Consider the following 16,451-nt stretch of genomic DNA (forward strand, 5'->3'; position numbering starts at 1 on the left):
CTGTCAAATAAATAAATAAAATCTTAAAAAAAAATCCATTATGAGGGAGAGAAAAAAAAATCCAATGCTATGCAGAAGACTATATCCATATGTGCAAGGAATAGAAAAAGTTAGGCAATTCAGTTATTTATTCATTAATTCTACTGAGTGCTAAATTGGAGGCTGTTTGTTTAAATGGGCAAATAATGAAGCTTCCCCAGGGCAGGTCAATATGCAAAATAGTCTCTATGCCTGATGTATAGAATTTCTCTTGATAGAAAACGTAACTTTCTATATAATTTAGAGACTATATCACTGTTCTGGAAATATTTCCAGTGCTGAAATTGTGAACCTATGTTTGAAACTTTGCAAACTGTTTAATTATGAAAAATATCTTTCTGAAATTTTAAATATAGCCTACCTTAATTTTGTAAATAGAGTATTACCATGTGGTGTTTTTATTTTAGACATGTGGTGTATTTAAACAACTTATTTCTGAAGGAAAATATTCCTTTCCAAAACTGTAAAACTATTCCAATCTGGATGGTCAAGAAACAGAATTGAAAGCCTTTTCAACAATAGAGAGTAATTTGGAACCTATTTAAGAAAGAGAATGACCAATCCAGGTAGACAAGACTTGAGTTTATTTATACGATTCGTAACTCCCTTCTTGAAAGGACATTTACAAACTTGGTTTCAAAAATAAAGAACTTCTGAATGACAAGTGTTCACGTTTTAATTCCAGTATTACAAGTATGCTCTTTTGTGATAAATTATCAGTTGAAAATGTTCCAGTGAAATCTGGTATCAGTTAATTTAACACTTCATATAAGAAATAAAACATTTATTTTCAAGTCTTACATATATTACTTAAAATAGATACAAAGTTCAATTTGTAACTTTCAAATTTTACTGCTATATCAAACTACCTGGGAGAAAATACCTTAGTGGAAAAAAATGTTTTGATTGTTTTAATAAGTATGACTTTTAAAACAAGCACTGTTAGTAACAATCCACCCATATGTTATTTAGGAATTAGGCAGGTCAAATAATGTATGATATTATTTTGAAAGAAAAGAAATAGTATTTGTTGGGCAGGTGCAGGTAAAATAATATTTGAAGACTATTATAATACGCAACTTGGAATCAAATTCAAGAAGTTGATTGATTAATAACATTGAACAAATTCATAAATAACTGCTTAGTTCCCATCTTTTAATATTAATCCGCACGACTGAAGCACACTGAAAACAATGAAATGAGATAAAGTAGTAAAAAAATTGTACATCTGATTGTTTCCTTGATGGAGGCATTGATTTGTTAAAATAGCTTCTCATACACATTTTCCTGTCCAATAATATAAACTTGCTTGTTTTCCATATATACAAGTATCCTGTGAAATCCTGGACTCCAAAAAGAAAAAGGTTGAGGTATAGCATTGAATAAAGCATCAAAATGCATGATATTTTTGGCTGAAATTCAGCAAAGTTACTGTCAGTAGAGCAGAGTTGATCCAAGTGTGCTTCCAAGAGTCTTCTAGGTTTTTGCCCCTCTGAGAAATTTGTTGGCGACATCAAATAATTGAACTCTTCAACATCAATATATACAAAGGCATTTTATTATTAATCAAAGAAAGGGAATTAGAGCCATCAGAAATTACAACTTTATTTTTTTCATAATACATATATTTATTGCCATCATAGTTCTGCAATTGTCATAAAATTAGAGTCAGATGGAATTCAGAGACACGTGCAAGTTTTGGAAATGGACACATAGATAACAGTATAGAACTGTACATAAAATAATTACAATTTATTAAACACATTGTTTTAGCACATCCTTGATGGATGGGAATGAGCACCATATCTTTTATGAATATATATTTTTCTCTTCTTTTTTTTTCTACAGCACCAAAGAAATCCAAATAGGAAAAGGAGAGATGAAAATTAGAAATCAAGAATAAGGCCTGTTTCCATCTCAGCCACACTATCTTGTATTTTTATGATTTTCGAAAGTGTTTTCATATAAAGATTCTGGCCCCCTCACGGGCATCAGTATTTTTAATCGGAACATATATACGTAGCAAGTTGCTTTCTATACCATCCTTATTCAAAACTTGCATGTGGCATAAAATGGGTTGGTGGCACCAAGGTATTTTTTTTTTCTGTTGATTTCATATGTTCTTTGTCCTAATCTTAGCCAAGGAAACAAACAGGACCAACTTCAAATCCAAACTTCTGATTCTGATCACCAAAGTCATTGATCATTACATCAACGATAGGTACTTGATCAATTTTCGGTGTATTGATTTCAATCACAGTTTTGTCATAGCCTTTTCTGGACTGTAAAATGGAGCAGAAATAAAAAGTTACACAATCATTTTATAGTTTTAATACATATGTTATTTTTTTCTTACACCTCTTAATGGAGACAAGAAGGTAAGAAAGACAAGAGTAAGAAACAAATTTGTCATTATCTACGTGTAATTAACTCTTGTTTTTATCACTGATGTCATAGATAGTTTTAAATGTTGAGTGTTTAATATTTAGCTGTTATATAGCTGTTACCCAACTATAATATTTGGATATATTGCACAGTTGAAGAGAATCTTACTGAATTGAAAAATACCATTTAAGATGAAGACTGATGCTAGTATTGAGTCAGGCTCCTACATAATAATATATTCCCACCATTGTAATCATACTAGGTATATATACAAGGTTTCTTAAGACATAGTATACAAGTTATAGTGCATGAGGTCACTTCTACTGTTATATATTAATTTTGTGAATGATTATCAGTACATTACCATTGGGAAATCCAAACACTTGCTACTTTTAATATGTTTTATTTTCTCTTCTTTGATCTGTGGATACCCTACTCATTGGTGAAGTCATGTGCTTATTGCTTTGTAACTATGACTTCTTTAGTCATCAGCTAAAACAATGAGTTTTTCAGTGTGTTCTCTGGGTCACTTTCTTAAATGGAATCCCCACTGTGTGAAAATGATAGTTCCAGAGGATAGAAGTAACAAAAAATGATAGTAACTGCCTAAACCACTATAGTATAGAATCAACAGACAAGCTCCTTACAAACAAAATACAGAGGTAAGAATTATCTATAGTATAAATGGTATAATGCCAATTCCTTTACCTGTCATTTTAGATCCATGGATGAAGGAGGCAAATGAAATATTTTTTTTTAAATTTCAAGAATAACTAGCTATGATAGTATTCAAATATCAGGAATAATTCCATAGAAGTAGCATATGATCTAAGATTAACTTCTGCTATGGCTTTTAAAATATGTCTATATGTATGTTTCATGGTTTGTGTGTGTGTGACTGTGTGTGAATATTAGTGGCTTCTAAGACACCATATTTCAATGCCAATGTTAAGCATCAGACCTTAATAACAATTGCTATTCATTTCATGCATTTCATGAGAGAAACCTGGCTTAGGGCCAAACTGAGGTGGTTACACACTGCCTCCCACCCTGCGGAAGAAGGCAAGCGATTTCACTCACCGCACAGCCATCATACAGTGCTTTGATGTAAGGATTGTTGTCGTAGGACATCTCCTCATCATTTGATCCTAGGAATCGAAGTGCTTTGTCGTAACTTCCTGATGACACATCATACCAGGCTGCTGATTGATGACAGGTGTAGGTGAAATTCTGCCGAGCAGAGGCAGTCAGCAGTTTCAGGAATGTCATTTGCACCATATTAATGGAATTTCCTTCAACATCTAAATAGGAAAGCTGGGAATAAAAGAATAAAAAGACATATAAAGATTCTTTTACTCTTTTATGTTATAAAAGGATAAAATCGCTGTTGACGTTGAACTGTTACCCCAGAAGCATTGGATGAATCAATCGATGCGCCCATTTTCAGTTAGGGAAAGAAAGTGGGCACGGAGGATCAGAAGACCCAGAGACAATATTTTCTGAAATTGTATTCCCACCTGAGTTACTGTAAGCACTATGTATCTTTGAAAAAAAAAATCACTTTCTTCCTATGCTTCATTGTCCTAATCATTAAAAATTTCCCAAAAAATGCTTTTGTTTCCAAGAGAGCTTTCATTATATTTGTGTATCTTTTTAAATTATAAAGTGGAAAAATAGTGAACAATGGGAACTGAGGAATCTTGGTGCAATGCAAAGGTGACCAATTTAGCGGGGTTTTACTTTTTTTTTTCCAGAGAGGAAGAGTGTATATGCACTGCTTGCACGGGGGATGGGGGCAGGAGCAGAGCAGGAGCGAGAAAGAGGGAGAAACGATCTCCAGTGGAATCCTGCCTCTATGAGCACAGAGCCCTAGGCATCTGGATCTCTTGACCCTGAGATCTTGAGTGGAAACCGAGTCATCACTTAATTGACTGAGCCACCCAGTGCCCCTTCATTTTTTTTTAATATCACCTACTTCTTTAAAAAATTTCATAGTATAAGCACTTGACCCACATTTACTTAAAGATTTTATTTATTTATTTATGAGAGACAGAGAGAGAGGGGCAGAGACACAGGCAGAGGGAGGAGCAGGTTCTGGGCTGAAGGCGGCGCTAAAGCGCTGAGCCACCCAGGCTGCCCTTGCCCCACATTTTAAAACATGCTCCTGCAGTTTTTTATTTTGGGGCCATAGTTTTCTAAGGTGTTTGGTCTTTTATTTCCAGGACAGACCTGCCCGTTTGTTCATTCTTAGATGATGTACTTATTCAACACTATGTCACTAGCACTAAGCATAATGTCCAAGAAGACACAAGTGAATATTTGTTGGTCAGTAAGCACTTATTTTGAATTTACAGCAGGCAGATAGTTTTAATTGAAAATTATTAAAGGTCTTTATTAAATTCATAAGTCTATTGGGTGTAATTCAAATACTAGGGTCAACTGAAACATATAAACCTAGAGTTTTTAAAAATTGAGTAGGAAATTTACCTAAAGATTCAGTCAATGTAAAGGTAGTTATCTATGGCTCTCTTCTTTATTGCTGAATCTACTCAATTCTTACTGATTAACAGCTTAGATAGTGAGGAAGTTTGTTTGGTTGAAGAAACAAAGACCACTTGGGAAATGCACACGAAGGAAAACAAACCAAAACAACAAAAAATAACACCACCTACAGAATTCTGTGTATGTATTTTTAACTTCTACACTAGTAAGAATGTCACATGGATATTTAATGGAACTTGAAGATTGAATAATTCTGTCAAGTGGAGAACTTCACTAAAGTTGTTAATTAATATGTGTAGGTTCCCCTAGGATGATAACTATAAAACAGCCATCAACAGAAAATAATAGCTTTTTTAAGAACATCAAACAATTGAATAATTATCTGGGAAAGTGAGAAACTTTCATTTAAATACATTCTTATTAATATTTTAAACACATATATTTTTAAACAGCTTTTATAATACAAATTTAGTTTTGGCACCTAATCTTAAAATACCTATAAAAATTATCAATAGTGAACTGGTAATTGTATGAAAATATCTAAATGAACTTGTGTTATAATCCAAATAAAGGTTAGGTCAGTCAGTTCACTTTATTTCCAAATGTAACAATCAGAAAAAAACATTTCACATTCTAAAAGTTTTTACTGAAATAGAGAAATGAATACATATATTCTCTATACTGGATATTTCTAACATAATCCATTTTTATGATGTCTATCAGATGCTTAGTGGAATGCATACTTTATCTGATCACATTATTTTAGTAAATTTAGTATATTTCCATATGCTATTAGCATACTAGCATAGCACATTTAGACTTCTCTAAAATACTACAGTGATCTAAGATAGATGGAGCCAGCCAGAGAACACTTGGAATCCTTGATATTAGAATTTGGACTTTCAGAGTCAGTGTCTAGAGATATAGAGAGCTTCATTTATGAAGTTTAAGATAAACCATTTCATGGTAAGGTAATAACATACCAGTTTTCCTCTCTTAAATTCACTAAACCAGCTTCCTGGTTTCTCCTTTGGCCAAGATGATATTCTCACCTGTTGCAAAGGAACAGGAAAATTAGATAAAAATTATGAACAGCATTGTTTAGGTATGTATCAGTAATTTTCAGTAAGACTAAGATGCCAAAGAGATTTTATTTTTTTTAAACTTTTTTAAAATTTTTATTTATTTATGATAGTAACACAGAGAGAGAGAGAGAAGAGAGAGAGAGAGAGAGAGAGAGAGAGAGAGGCAGAGACATAGGCAGAGGGAGAAGCAGGCTCCATGTACCGGGAGCCCGATGTGGGATTCGATCCCGGGTCTCCAGGATCGCGCCCTGGGCCAAAGGCAGGCGCTAAACCACTGCGCCACCCAGGGTTCCCGCCAAAGAAGTTTTAAAACAGCCTATCCGGAACTACAGAAAATGAGATAAAGAGCAAAATTTGAGAGAGATCTTGGGAATTCCTATTTAGTGAAGATGGAGTCATTTTCTTCCTGGTTTTTTTTTTTTTTTTTTTTTTTGATTGCTCAAAAAGAAGGGTGGGTGGGGGGGATAACCTACAGATGGCATAATAAGAGCTGTAGGGGACATTGGTGGAACTCTTAGGTAACCCCTTGGAAAGGAACACCTCACAATACCAGTTGGAATCAGCCAGCAAGGCAAGTACCATCAGCATTGCACTGTGAAGGGAAGCATCCGGAACACATTCAGCCAGTAACTAACTATTCAGCCATGCTTTGGAAAAGTCACTGGCAGGAAGCAAGCCTAATCATCTTCTGCTGACAAGAATGTTTAGAATCTCCTATAGATCTGCATTTATTGTTTTGCTTTGCTAACATAGGCAAACTATAAGCGTATATAAGACCTCGTGATAAGGAATCTGAGTTATCAGTGTAAGAGGAGGCATTTTCCATATTCCCTCATTTCTTTGGGGGCTACACGAATTTTATTATGCTTCGCCACATGCCATGTTTGGGAAACAAGTTGCTTTTTCTCCTGCCCCTACTACCCATCCTTTTCTCACAAATTTAACTTCTTTCCTGAAGAGATTAGCCACACCTAAAGCTACTTGTCTTGCCTTAAGGACTTTCTTTGCCTCTCTATACCCATACCATTTACTAAGAAGAATGTCGTTTATTAAAAGATTACAATCAAAGACATTTACCACCAGAAAATAGTTGGAGAATATAATTAGGCTAGGGGAAAAAATCTTTCCCTATATTAGTAGTTTACCTTTATAGCTTTAAAGATAGAACTCAAATATATTGATACTGCTGGGTGAAAATCAAGAGATGTTTTTGAAGGGACTAAACATTTTAAAACTATGCAAAAAAAAAACTACGCAAATGCAGACAGTGCTCTTATTTTATGTAAGAGATTATAAATTGTGTATTTTGAATATCATATACAGCTGTGAGTTCTATCTCATGGTAAGTGGAATGAAGAATACTATGCATGCACTAAAATTTGGGAATCAGCTGTGCTGTGTCATGGAAAGCCATAGAATTTTAGAGCACAAGCAGGTGCATAAAGAATACATCTGGGTAAAAAATAAAGGAGAGAAGTATTTGTTAACTCTGTGCATCACTTTGGTGTCTTATTCATGTTTATGCAAATGAAATGTTCTAATTACCCTGTAAGAAAAGCAGATAAATGAAAATATGACAGTATAATTTTCCTGTTTAGTTCAATATTGCAAAAACATGGCAAGAACTGTCAACAGTCACCACCAAAACAGATTGGTACTTACTCCTTCAGATTTTTTGTCTGGATAAATGCAAGTCTCACCACCAGATGTGAAATTACAGTAAACTTTGAAGGAATCTCCTGAGCAACCTTGGTTTGGGTCAATCCAATATTCACCTAGAAGTAGGAAAAAATATGTCATATACAAATACATTTATATAAAAAGTCAATTGCATTAAGTATCAAATTTTATTAGAGAAAGAAAAATTAATATTGATGGATCTTCTCCCATGAGAATCACTTTTATGCTTTTTGTCATATTGAGGTATGTGCTTGAATAGTTAAAGAGTGACCCTTTGTCTTCTCTGAATCAAAGCTTTGCCCATAAACTCTCGTGGAACACACTTGTTCCTAGCACATCTGTTATTTTTAGATTTCAGCTTAAATGCCACCTCCTCAAATATTAACATTCAATTTACCCATCATAATAAATTGCATGGATAGTGGAATCAGATAAACTTAACCCTAAATCTCACATGTATTACTACTTAAGTGGTCGGAGTATAATAAACACTATATTTTCCCTTGGCTTATTCATCTGCAACAATGGAGGTGATAGTATCTACTTAGCTGCAATCGTACTTTTGCATTACTTTATAGCACAAACTTCTTGTAGTAAAGAATATTTTACTACAAGAGAAATTCTAATTCCCTTTGAATTAGATTTTAAAAAGAAGGTCCATTTGATATATTTAAATGTAGTTTTCTATTAAAGTCATTATCCTGTGGTGCAGGGCAAATTTTATCATGTGGATGACTATGACCATTAATTTATCGTTAGATGAGTAAAGATGGTAAATAGTAGAAATAACATAAAATTATTTAAAAATAATTGACAATACACCAGCAACTATTGGGAGACAGTACTGGTGCACATACTTTGGTTCCCTCTTACCAGTTTTTATGCTGTCATTTCATTTTAAATATTAGTCTGAATTATGTGAATCTACTGGTTATTAACTTTTAACATTCTGAAATCTCTAACTGCTTAGTACTAGAACTCTTGAAAATCCAAAACCAATCTGCTTTACCTTTTACTACTACTGTATATAAACAGGGAAAGTACTCTTATAGTCAATTAGCTTCTACTATATGTCAGATCACTTGAAACATTTATTTAACAAAATCATTTACATTTTTTCTGATTGCATCGTTTATAGATTCATGTCTGGAATGAACTGAAATTCTCAGGAATAAAATATACAAAAAAAGTTAAAGATCATCCAGGATTTCACAAACCAGGATAACCACTCTTACTGTTTGATATATCTTATGGTTTTTAGAAATATGTAATTTCAAATTCTGTGGTATTTTTACCTTGATTTATTCAGTTAATATTGTCATTAAATTTTCTTCAAAAAACATAATAATAACTTAATTACTAAGACACCTTAATCGTCCAATAAATTCAGTGTACTATTGGTACCATGTACAACTTATCTCTAACTTATTCATTTCCTGCTTTTACTGTCAGATCTCTAAATCAAGTCATCATAATTTCTTGACTAGATTAATCCAGTTTCCTTTGATTCCACCTCACTTCCCTCCAAATTACTTCAAGTAATTTTCCACTTTGTTTACTACTGTTTAGCCATAGAGATCTTTCAGTTCCTTGAAGACACCAAGATCTTGTCTTCTTCAAAGCTTTACCTATATCCTCTGCCTGGAATACCCTTTTGATTCTTTGCATGACTGGCTACCTCCTTAAAAGTTTCAGCTTAAATGTCACCTCATCAGATATTAACACCCTATATATCCAAAATGGAATCATCCTTTGCTTACCTAAATACTCATTTTTTCACAGTACCTGTCATAACATGCTATTATTAATACTTATGCTTTTTCCTGTCTCTATCATTTGATAACAGCAGCTCAAGGGCATTATTCCTTCTGTGTATCTGTGAATCTCTGTCTGAAGAACAGTGCCTGGCTGTTAATTATTAATTAATATTCGATTAATTGATTGACATTTAATTAATTAATATTTAATCACAATTAATTAACACATTGAAGAATTACTAATGCTAGTTTATTTATGAGGAAACCACAGGGAACTGTAGCCTATGGTGAACTTCCCATTCCCAAAATTTACAAAACTTTTTCTTGACTTCTCAGGTTCTAAGTCATTATATGTTGTCTTATAACTCAGTACATGTTGTAATCTTTTACAATAGAATTTCAATTATGTATGACTATCTTAGCAACATGAGAAGTCTGAATCATTCTTATAAATCACTGAATTACTACTGAATTAAACTTGCATTTCTCAAATATACATACTATAAACTTGAAGAACTTGGATATCAGTTTCTATGAAATCCTTAATAGTTTTAGGCTGTTTTAGTTTTAACAAGCTATGCTTGAATAAGATAGGAAGATTTTATGATATTCTTCTTTTATGGTGGTGACTGTTTCTGAATCACATTGAACTTTTCTCTCTGAACTGAGTTATTTAGATCTCAGTTATAACATTCTTGTATGATTGACAGTGCAAAATTATTGTCCTAAAAGTAAAAAGAATGACAAAATATTTCCACATAAAATGGGAGATTTAAGATCACATAAAATCTGTCCCTTGTTAGGTATGTAATTGTGAGAGTTTATTAGCTAATTCAGGATACTTGAAACTCTTGCTTTCTCAGGATGGGTATGTAAAAGTTTGTGTTAAATGGTAGGTATAATAAATTATCCTGATTATTATTACAAATAAATTGTTCACAGTTCCAATTATTTGTGGATCAATGACATAAATTTTTGCCCCAAGCTATCCTAATGCTCAGTCTGTTCAACAAATCATTGCTAAACTAATGGGTCAAATATGATGCAGTATGCCATTAATCATGTTAACTTTACTCATATCAATGTAAAATAAGTTAGATTATAGGATATAAATAATTATACATTAATGTGTACATGCAAGGACACATAAAGCCCCCTCTATCATAGTTATTACATGGAAAATGCATTTATGTTATCTATAATCATCCAACAAGATCTTGTCATAATTTAATGAAACCTTATGTAACAGGCAAGGATTCTCTGAAGCAGATCTTGAATTGCACAGTGTAAATGACTTTTTCTGTCTACAAGATTGGAATTAAATCATCTGCTTTAGTTTTATTGAGATTCTATATTAAACATTTAACTAGAATTAATGAGCTGACAATGCACCTTCATAACTTAGAGGTTCAGTACACTTGCTGTGTCATGTATTATTAACATACCATCTGGGAAGTCAGGATGGCTGAGTTGCAGGTCTTTGCAAGTTCGGGCTGGGTTAGTCTGAGTACCCATTGGAAACTTCATATGCTCGATGTCTTGTTTCAGGGAATTGAGGGAACCAAATATTTCCTCCATTCCATCCGAGTAATCAAGAATATTATCCCCTGCATCTGCTTGCATGTTTTCAGCATGTCTTCTTGTTTTCTTGGGTGACAAGATTGGTAAAGGTTGAATGACTTCCCCAGGTGGACCCTGTGAAAGAGATAACGTGCATGTAATTGCTTCTTAAGGTAAAATATTCTGTATAATTATTACTGGTTATGTCATTGTTAGGAGAAACTATAGCTAATTTAGCTTTTCAATGTGTTTCCTATTTTCAATGTTTTCTACACACATATACATATATAAATATTTATGTAGAAACTGTGTAAATTCTATTCTAAAGAATCTAGTGAGCATATGAGGTAGATACAAATCAGATAATTTCTGGACCTTTTTTCTATATAAGTAATGTAGCACAGACTGGTGTGGACATATGTATGTTACTTTCTCATTTATTAATTAATCCTCATTTATGTGTCCTATCTCTGCAACTAGATTTTGGTCTCTGAAGATTAAAATATAATTTTAAAGTTATTATGCTACCTAATGAGTTGTCTATTGTGCTTGATAATAATTTATATTATGAAACATTAAGCTCTTAATAATACACAAGTTAATACACATTAACTTGTTTCAAATAGAAGTTAACATTGTATAAATTTTAAAAACTTAAAAAATACAGCCAGACTTGAATTTGCAAGAGTAGAACTATACCAAATAGTTAAGTGCACAGCGATATGGATTGTGTCCCACAAAATTCATATGTAGATGTCCTAAGCCCCTGTACCTTAAAGTAAGACCTTATTTTGAAATGGGGTTGCTGTAGATATAATTAAGTAAATATAAGGGCATCCTATTCCAATATGACTGATAACCTTATAAAAGGAGGAAATTTGGGAATAGAGACCCACATAGACAGAAGATGATGGGAAAAGACAGAAGACAGCCATCTATGAGCCAAGGAGAGGGTCATGGAACAGACCTTCCTCCAAGGCCTTGGAAGGAGCGGATGCTTCCCATAGTTTGAACTAGGACTTGTGGCCTCGAGAACTGTTGGACAATGCATTTCTATAATTTAAGCCACCTTGTTTGTGGTGCCTATTACAGCAGCCCTAGCAAAGCAAATCTATCACTTAGTAGTTACGTGAAGACTGGAAAAAGTCCGCATTAATAAATATTAGAAATTATTGTTGCTTTTAGGATGATCATTATATTTAGTAGGAAAAAAATGTCAATTTTCTAAACTTTTGTCTTTATTCCTGTGTGGTCAGACATATATGCATCTTTGTGGCATACAATCAATTGCTTTCACAAAAATGTGACATAAGAAAGGATATAATATTCTTCAGAAACAAATAAAAACAAGATTATCATAATATGTAGTTAATGTATCTTTTTATTCAATAGAAAGAAAAATATTGGCATGTGGACCTGATCATGTAATTAATCTAGTTGCTATTTCCTAGAAAAATCAGCACAAAGGCATTTGACAGAATGTCTTTTTTTTTTTCACCCTTCTTATAAATTCAGATAATTCATTGGCAGTCTCAGGATGCTAACTGCCAGAACATTACTCTTGTTACTCTGCACTTACCGGAGGTCCTGGAGGCCCTGGAAGACCACTGTCACCCTTCTGGCCGGCAGGTCCCTTTTAGGAAAAAAAAAAGGAACAAGATAAATAGAGAACAAGGCATTTGAGTGGACGTCCCCCCCAAAAAAATAAAAGTCCAAAGGCAAAAGTACTTACAGCAGAGCCTTTGGTTCCCTTTGGACCTTGAGGACCCTAGAAAAAAATGCAAAGGCAAAAGTACAGATAAAAAATCTGGAGAATTTATGACTTCAGTATATTTGTAAGTTTACATTAAAAAATTATTTCGTCTTGCACTTACTGGTAAGCCTGGAGGACCAGGTGGACCTATGGGACCAGCAGGACCTGGAATTCCCTGTAGAGAAAATCATCCAAATTAGAGCTTTCCTCAGCTATTCTATTTCATGTTTTGCATAACAGCATACACTGCAAACTTTAGATTATGCAAGAATATGTAAGAATAACCTAAAACTTTCCACTCTGAATCTAACAAATAACTTTTCAAGATAATCTGTTTTTTCCCATGTGCTTCAGTGTCTATACCTTTATAGGTATAAAGCAGCTTCAGAATGATTTGTATGTTTTGGGGATTCACTAAATTTTTGTGTATTAACTGTTGAACTGTAGTTTTTACAATTTCTAACTTCTCATATTTTTAATTTATTACTTTAAGGCTAAGTAAACCTCTTTTTGAAAACACCATTGACTTAAAGAGGTTAAAGATGCTTTAAATCACCTCGTTGGTCACGTTTAATGGAATGTGTGCAGGTGTGTGTGTGTGTGTGTGTGTGTGTGTGTGTTTATGAGTACAACTGGAAAGGAGTAGGAGAATAATTTATATCTTTACTCACTCCATCCCCCTTTGCTCCTGGAGATCCCTGAGTTCCAGGGAGTCCTCTGTCACCTTTTTCACCTTGTTCTCCCGGAGGTCCAATCAGGCCAATTAAACCAGGATGTCCCTTTAAAAGGCAGAGAAAAAAAATAACAATATGTAAATTACAATCATCTATTATAGTCATAAAATAATTACATGCTAAATTTATGAAACCTAAAAGTAAAAGAAAAAGATAAAAAATTTAACCCTTTCTGAAGGATATTTGGATTAAGAACGTGCTTTCCTCTTACCTAACAGGATCATTTACTGCTTAAGTGAGATTTTTATCAGTGAGGAGGAGTATTAGGGAACAAAATGCTTTCTGAAAATATTTTCAGTGTTTCATTTACTTAAAAAGAATTCTCTCAACTAAGAGACTAATAATGACCATATATAATATTGATGAAATAAACAACTGAAAAGTCATTATTTTAATAAGCACCATATTTTATATGAAATGATTTTTACTCTTGAGACTTTGTAGTTTTTCAGAGACATTTGGAGATTTAAAAATAATCCAGAAACATTAGTGGCATTCTAAAAAGGCTTATTTTCTTTCATTATTTGGTGCGACTCAGCATACATTCTGGAAAATCAAGTAATTATTTCAAAGGTATTCTAGTTTAAATTTTTTATTTTCATGTTTAAAAACATAAAAGTGGACATTTTGTTATTCCATCTGTTTATTTTCTGAAGGGTTATTTTAGTATAACCATATGCTTTCTCCGTATGGTTCCTACAAGGGGACATTGAAAAAATATAACACTGAATTCTGATACATTTTTCACTATGACTTTGTATATTTTCTCTTCTCTAAATTCATCTGGGAAGCAGAGGATTGACAGCTTTTTCCTTGGTTAGAAGGACAAAGATATTCACTGAAATTTCCTTTTGAGTGATCTATATCCACAAAGTTATTGTCTCCACTATTAGGATGTCAAAATTGTAAAAACTTGTGCTTTTATTCTCACCTTCTCACCCTTGGAGCCGGGGTCACCTTTGAGACCAGGTAAGCCAGGAGGTCCCTAAATAATGAGAAATAATAAACATATATAGAGTAGGTATGAGTTAGAGGATCATTACTCTCCACAAGGAATGTTTGGCTTTGGTAATCTGACAGTTTTCAAAAATAATAATGATTCGTGTTTATTTTTCAGGATTCTAAATAATTTTGCTTGTTTAAAATTCCATGGCTTAATATTTAACTATAGATATAAAGCATAGTTTCGATAGGTTTGACTACATAAATATGAAATTAGGAATAAGACATGGTTTATATGGTCTTTAAACTGAAAATGGAGGATAGATTTTTAAATACCCTAATTTTAGAAGTGATTTCCAAATTATACATCAAATCAACCAAATATTTCTGTGCTAAACTCAAATACATTACAGTATTTCCTGTAAAATTAAAAAAAAATCTCAGTAAATTTTTAACACTCATCTGACTTTTGGTAACTACTTTTCCTAATCAAACTCCCAAGATGGTATTTTAAACTGTATTCCTGAACAATCTTTTATCTAAATGATTTGTAAATTTAATAATAAGGCAATTCATTTTTTCATATAATCATCTTTATTTTACTAATTTAACCTTTTTTATGGTCCAATGATAAGATATTTACTCATTTATGCTGAATTATATTTTGATGAAAATCATGGCATGACTTCAACTTACTCAGTCCTGACCCCTACCCATGGAATTATTCATATTGATGACTTTTTAACAAATTTTTTAAAGATTGTATTTATTTATTCATGAAACACACAGAGAGAGGCAGGGACACAGGCAGAGGGAGAAGCAGGCCCCATGCAGGGAGCCCAACGTGGGACTGCCCTGAACCACAGGCAGACGCTCACCCGCTGAGCCACCAGGCGTCCCTAACAAACGTTTTTATATAAAAGTCAGTGTATTCCATATCAAAGGCATCACAAAATATGACCCTTCTTGTGAAACTAATGACAAATGAAACTCTGCAGGCTAGAGATTCTGTCGGAGGAAACATAACTGACACTAAAGAATGGATAGTAAGGGTGTGATCGATGAAATCCAAGTCAAGATAATGCTACAGAATGTAGGTCACTACTACCTGCAATAGTGAGGCATCCAGAAAAACAAAGCAAAATATTTCTACAGTTTTATAGAATTATAAATTCTATAAATACAATTATAAATTATAAATACAATTTATATTGAATTGAATTTCAGAATTACAATTTCAGTAACTATTTTTAACACGGCACTTAGAAAACAAAAGGCTTTGACTTTTACCACACTATACCATGAGTGTTCACTTTTCGTTGTATCATCTTCAAGGCTACCATGAGTAATTTTTTTTTCCTTTCTATCCAGACACTTAGAATCTTCAATGTGAGAGGAGCATGTAAGTCCCAGTCCAACATTTTTGTGAATTTAAAGTATGAAGAGCTATGGATCTGATCCAAGTTATATGATGTAATATAAAAAGTATGGGCTCAGGATAGGATAAATTTAGGATAGAAGCCCGTGTCTCCTATTAGCAATTTAAATTAGCTAACCAAAAAAAGCTGCAGTTATCTCATCTGTAAATTGAGGATTATGATTCCTGTTTCATGAGATTGAATAGATGAGCCTTTTCCACTCCTTAATTTCTCACATCTACATCTTAAACTGAATTTCTGATCATCAGGGGAAGGTCAGAATGTGGCTAGTACAATTAGTACTGTGTAACAACAGTATTTTGGACTATTATTATATATAATTATATTTGTTTTAATTCCTGAATTAATTTGAAATTCTGTAACTATTGATATAAAAGTGAACAATTTCCCTACATCATTCCATTAACAATAGATTCAAATTATTTTCATAGAAAATACATGCAATTTTAAATGTGCCTAATAATATTCTTCTACTAAGGAGAAAATAATTAATCCTCAGACAGAAATTTATTTTAATTCACCTTAGACCTTCTTTTGTGTAAAATAATCATGCTTCTTTGTTCAAAACCTGACAG

At 33.0% G+C, this 16,451-nt stretch overlaps 1 protein-coding gene across 2 annotated transcripts in view; it reads right to left on the reverse strand.

The window, feature by feature from the left end:
• Positions 1-606: 606 nt before the first annotated feature.
• COL11A1 (collagen type XI alpha 1 chain) overlaps positions 607-16,451 on the reverse strand; it is a 196,897-nt gene continuing 181,052 nt past the window's right edge. For both annotated transcript variants that reach the window (XM_055340297.1, XM_055340296.1), the window contains exons 58-67: positions 14,427-14,480; positions 13,433-13,540; positions 12,883-12,936; positions 12,741-12,776; positions 12,588-12,641; positions 10,894-11,143; positions 7,674-7,786; positions 5,910-5,978; positions 3,505-3,738; positions 607-2,321 (exon numbers count right to left, since the gene is read on the reverse strand). In XM_055340297.1, coding sequence (XP_055196272.1) covers positions 2,175-2,321; positions 3,505-3,738; positions 5,910-5,978; positions 7,674-7,786; positions 10,894-11,143; positions 12,588-12,641; positions 12,741-12,776; positions 12,883-12,936; positions 13,433-13,540; positions 14,427-14,480 — 1,119 coding nt within the window. In that variant the 3' untranslated portion in view covers positions 607-2,174. The remainder of the gene's footprint in view (positions 2,322-3,504; positions 3,739-5,909; positions 5,979-7,673; positions 7,787-10,893; positions 11,144-12,587; positions 12,642-12,740; positions 12,777-12,882; positions 12,937-13,432; positions 13,541-14,426; positions 14,481-16,451) is intronic.

This window comes from Nyctereutes procyonoides, unplaced genomic scaffold (genome assembly GCF_905146905.1).
Source record: "Nyctereutes procyonoides isolate TBG_1078 unplaced genomic scaffold, NYPRO_anot_genome, whole genome shotgun sequence".
In the NCBI taxonomy this organism is placed as follows: domain Eukaryota; kingdom Metazoa; phylum Chordata; class Mammalia; order Carnivora; family Canidae; genus Nyctereutes; species Nyctereutes procyonoides.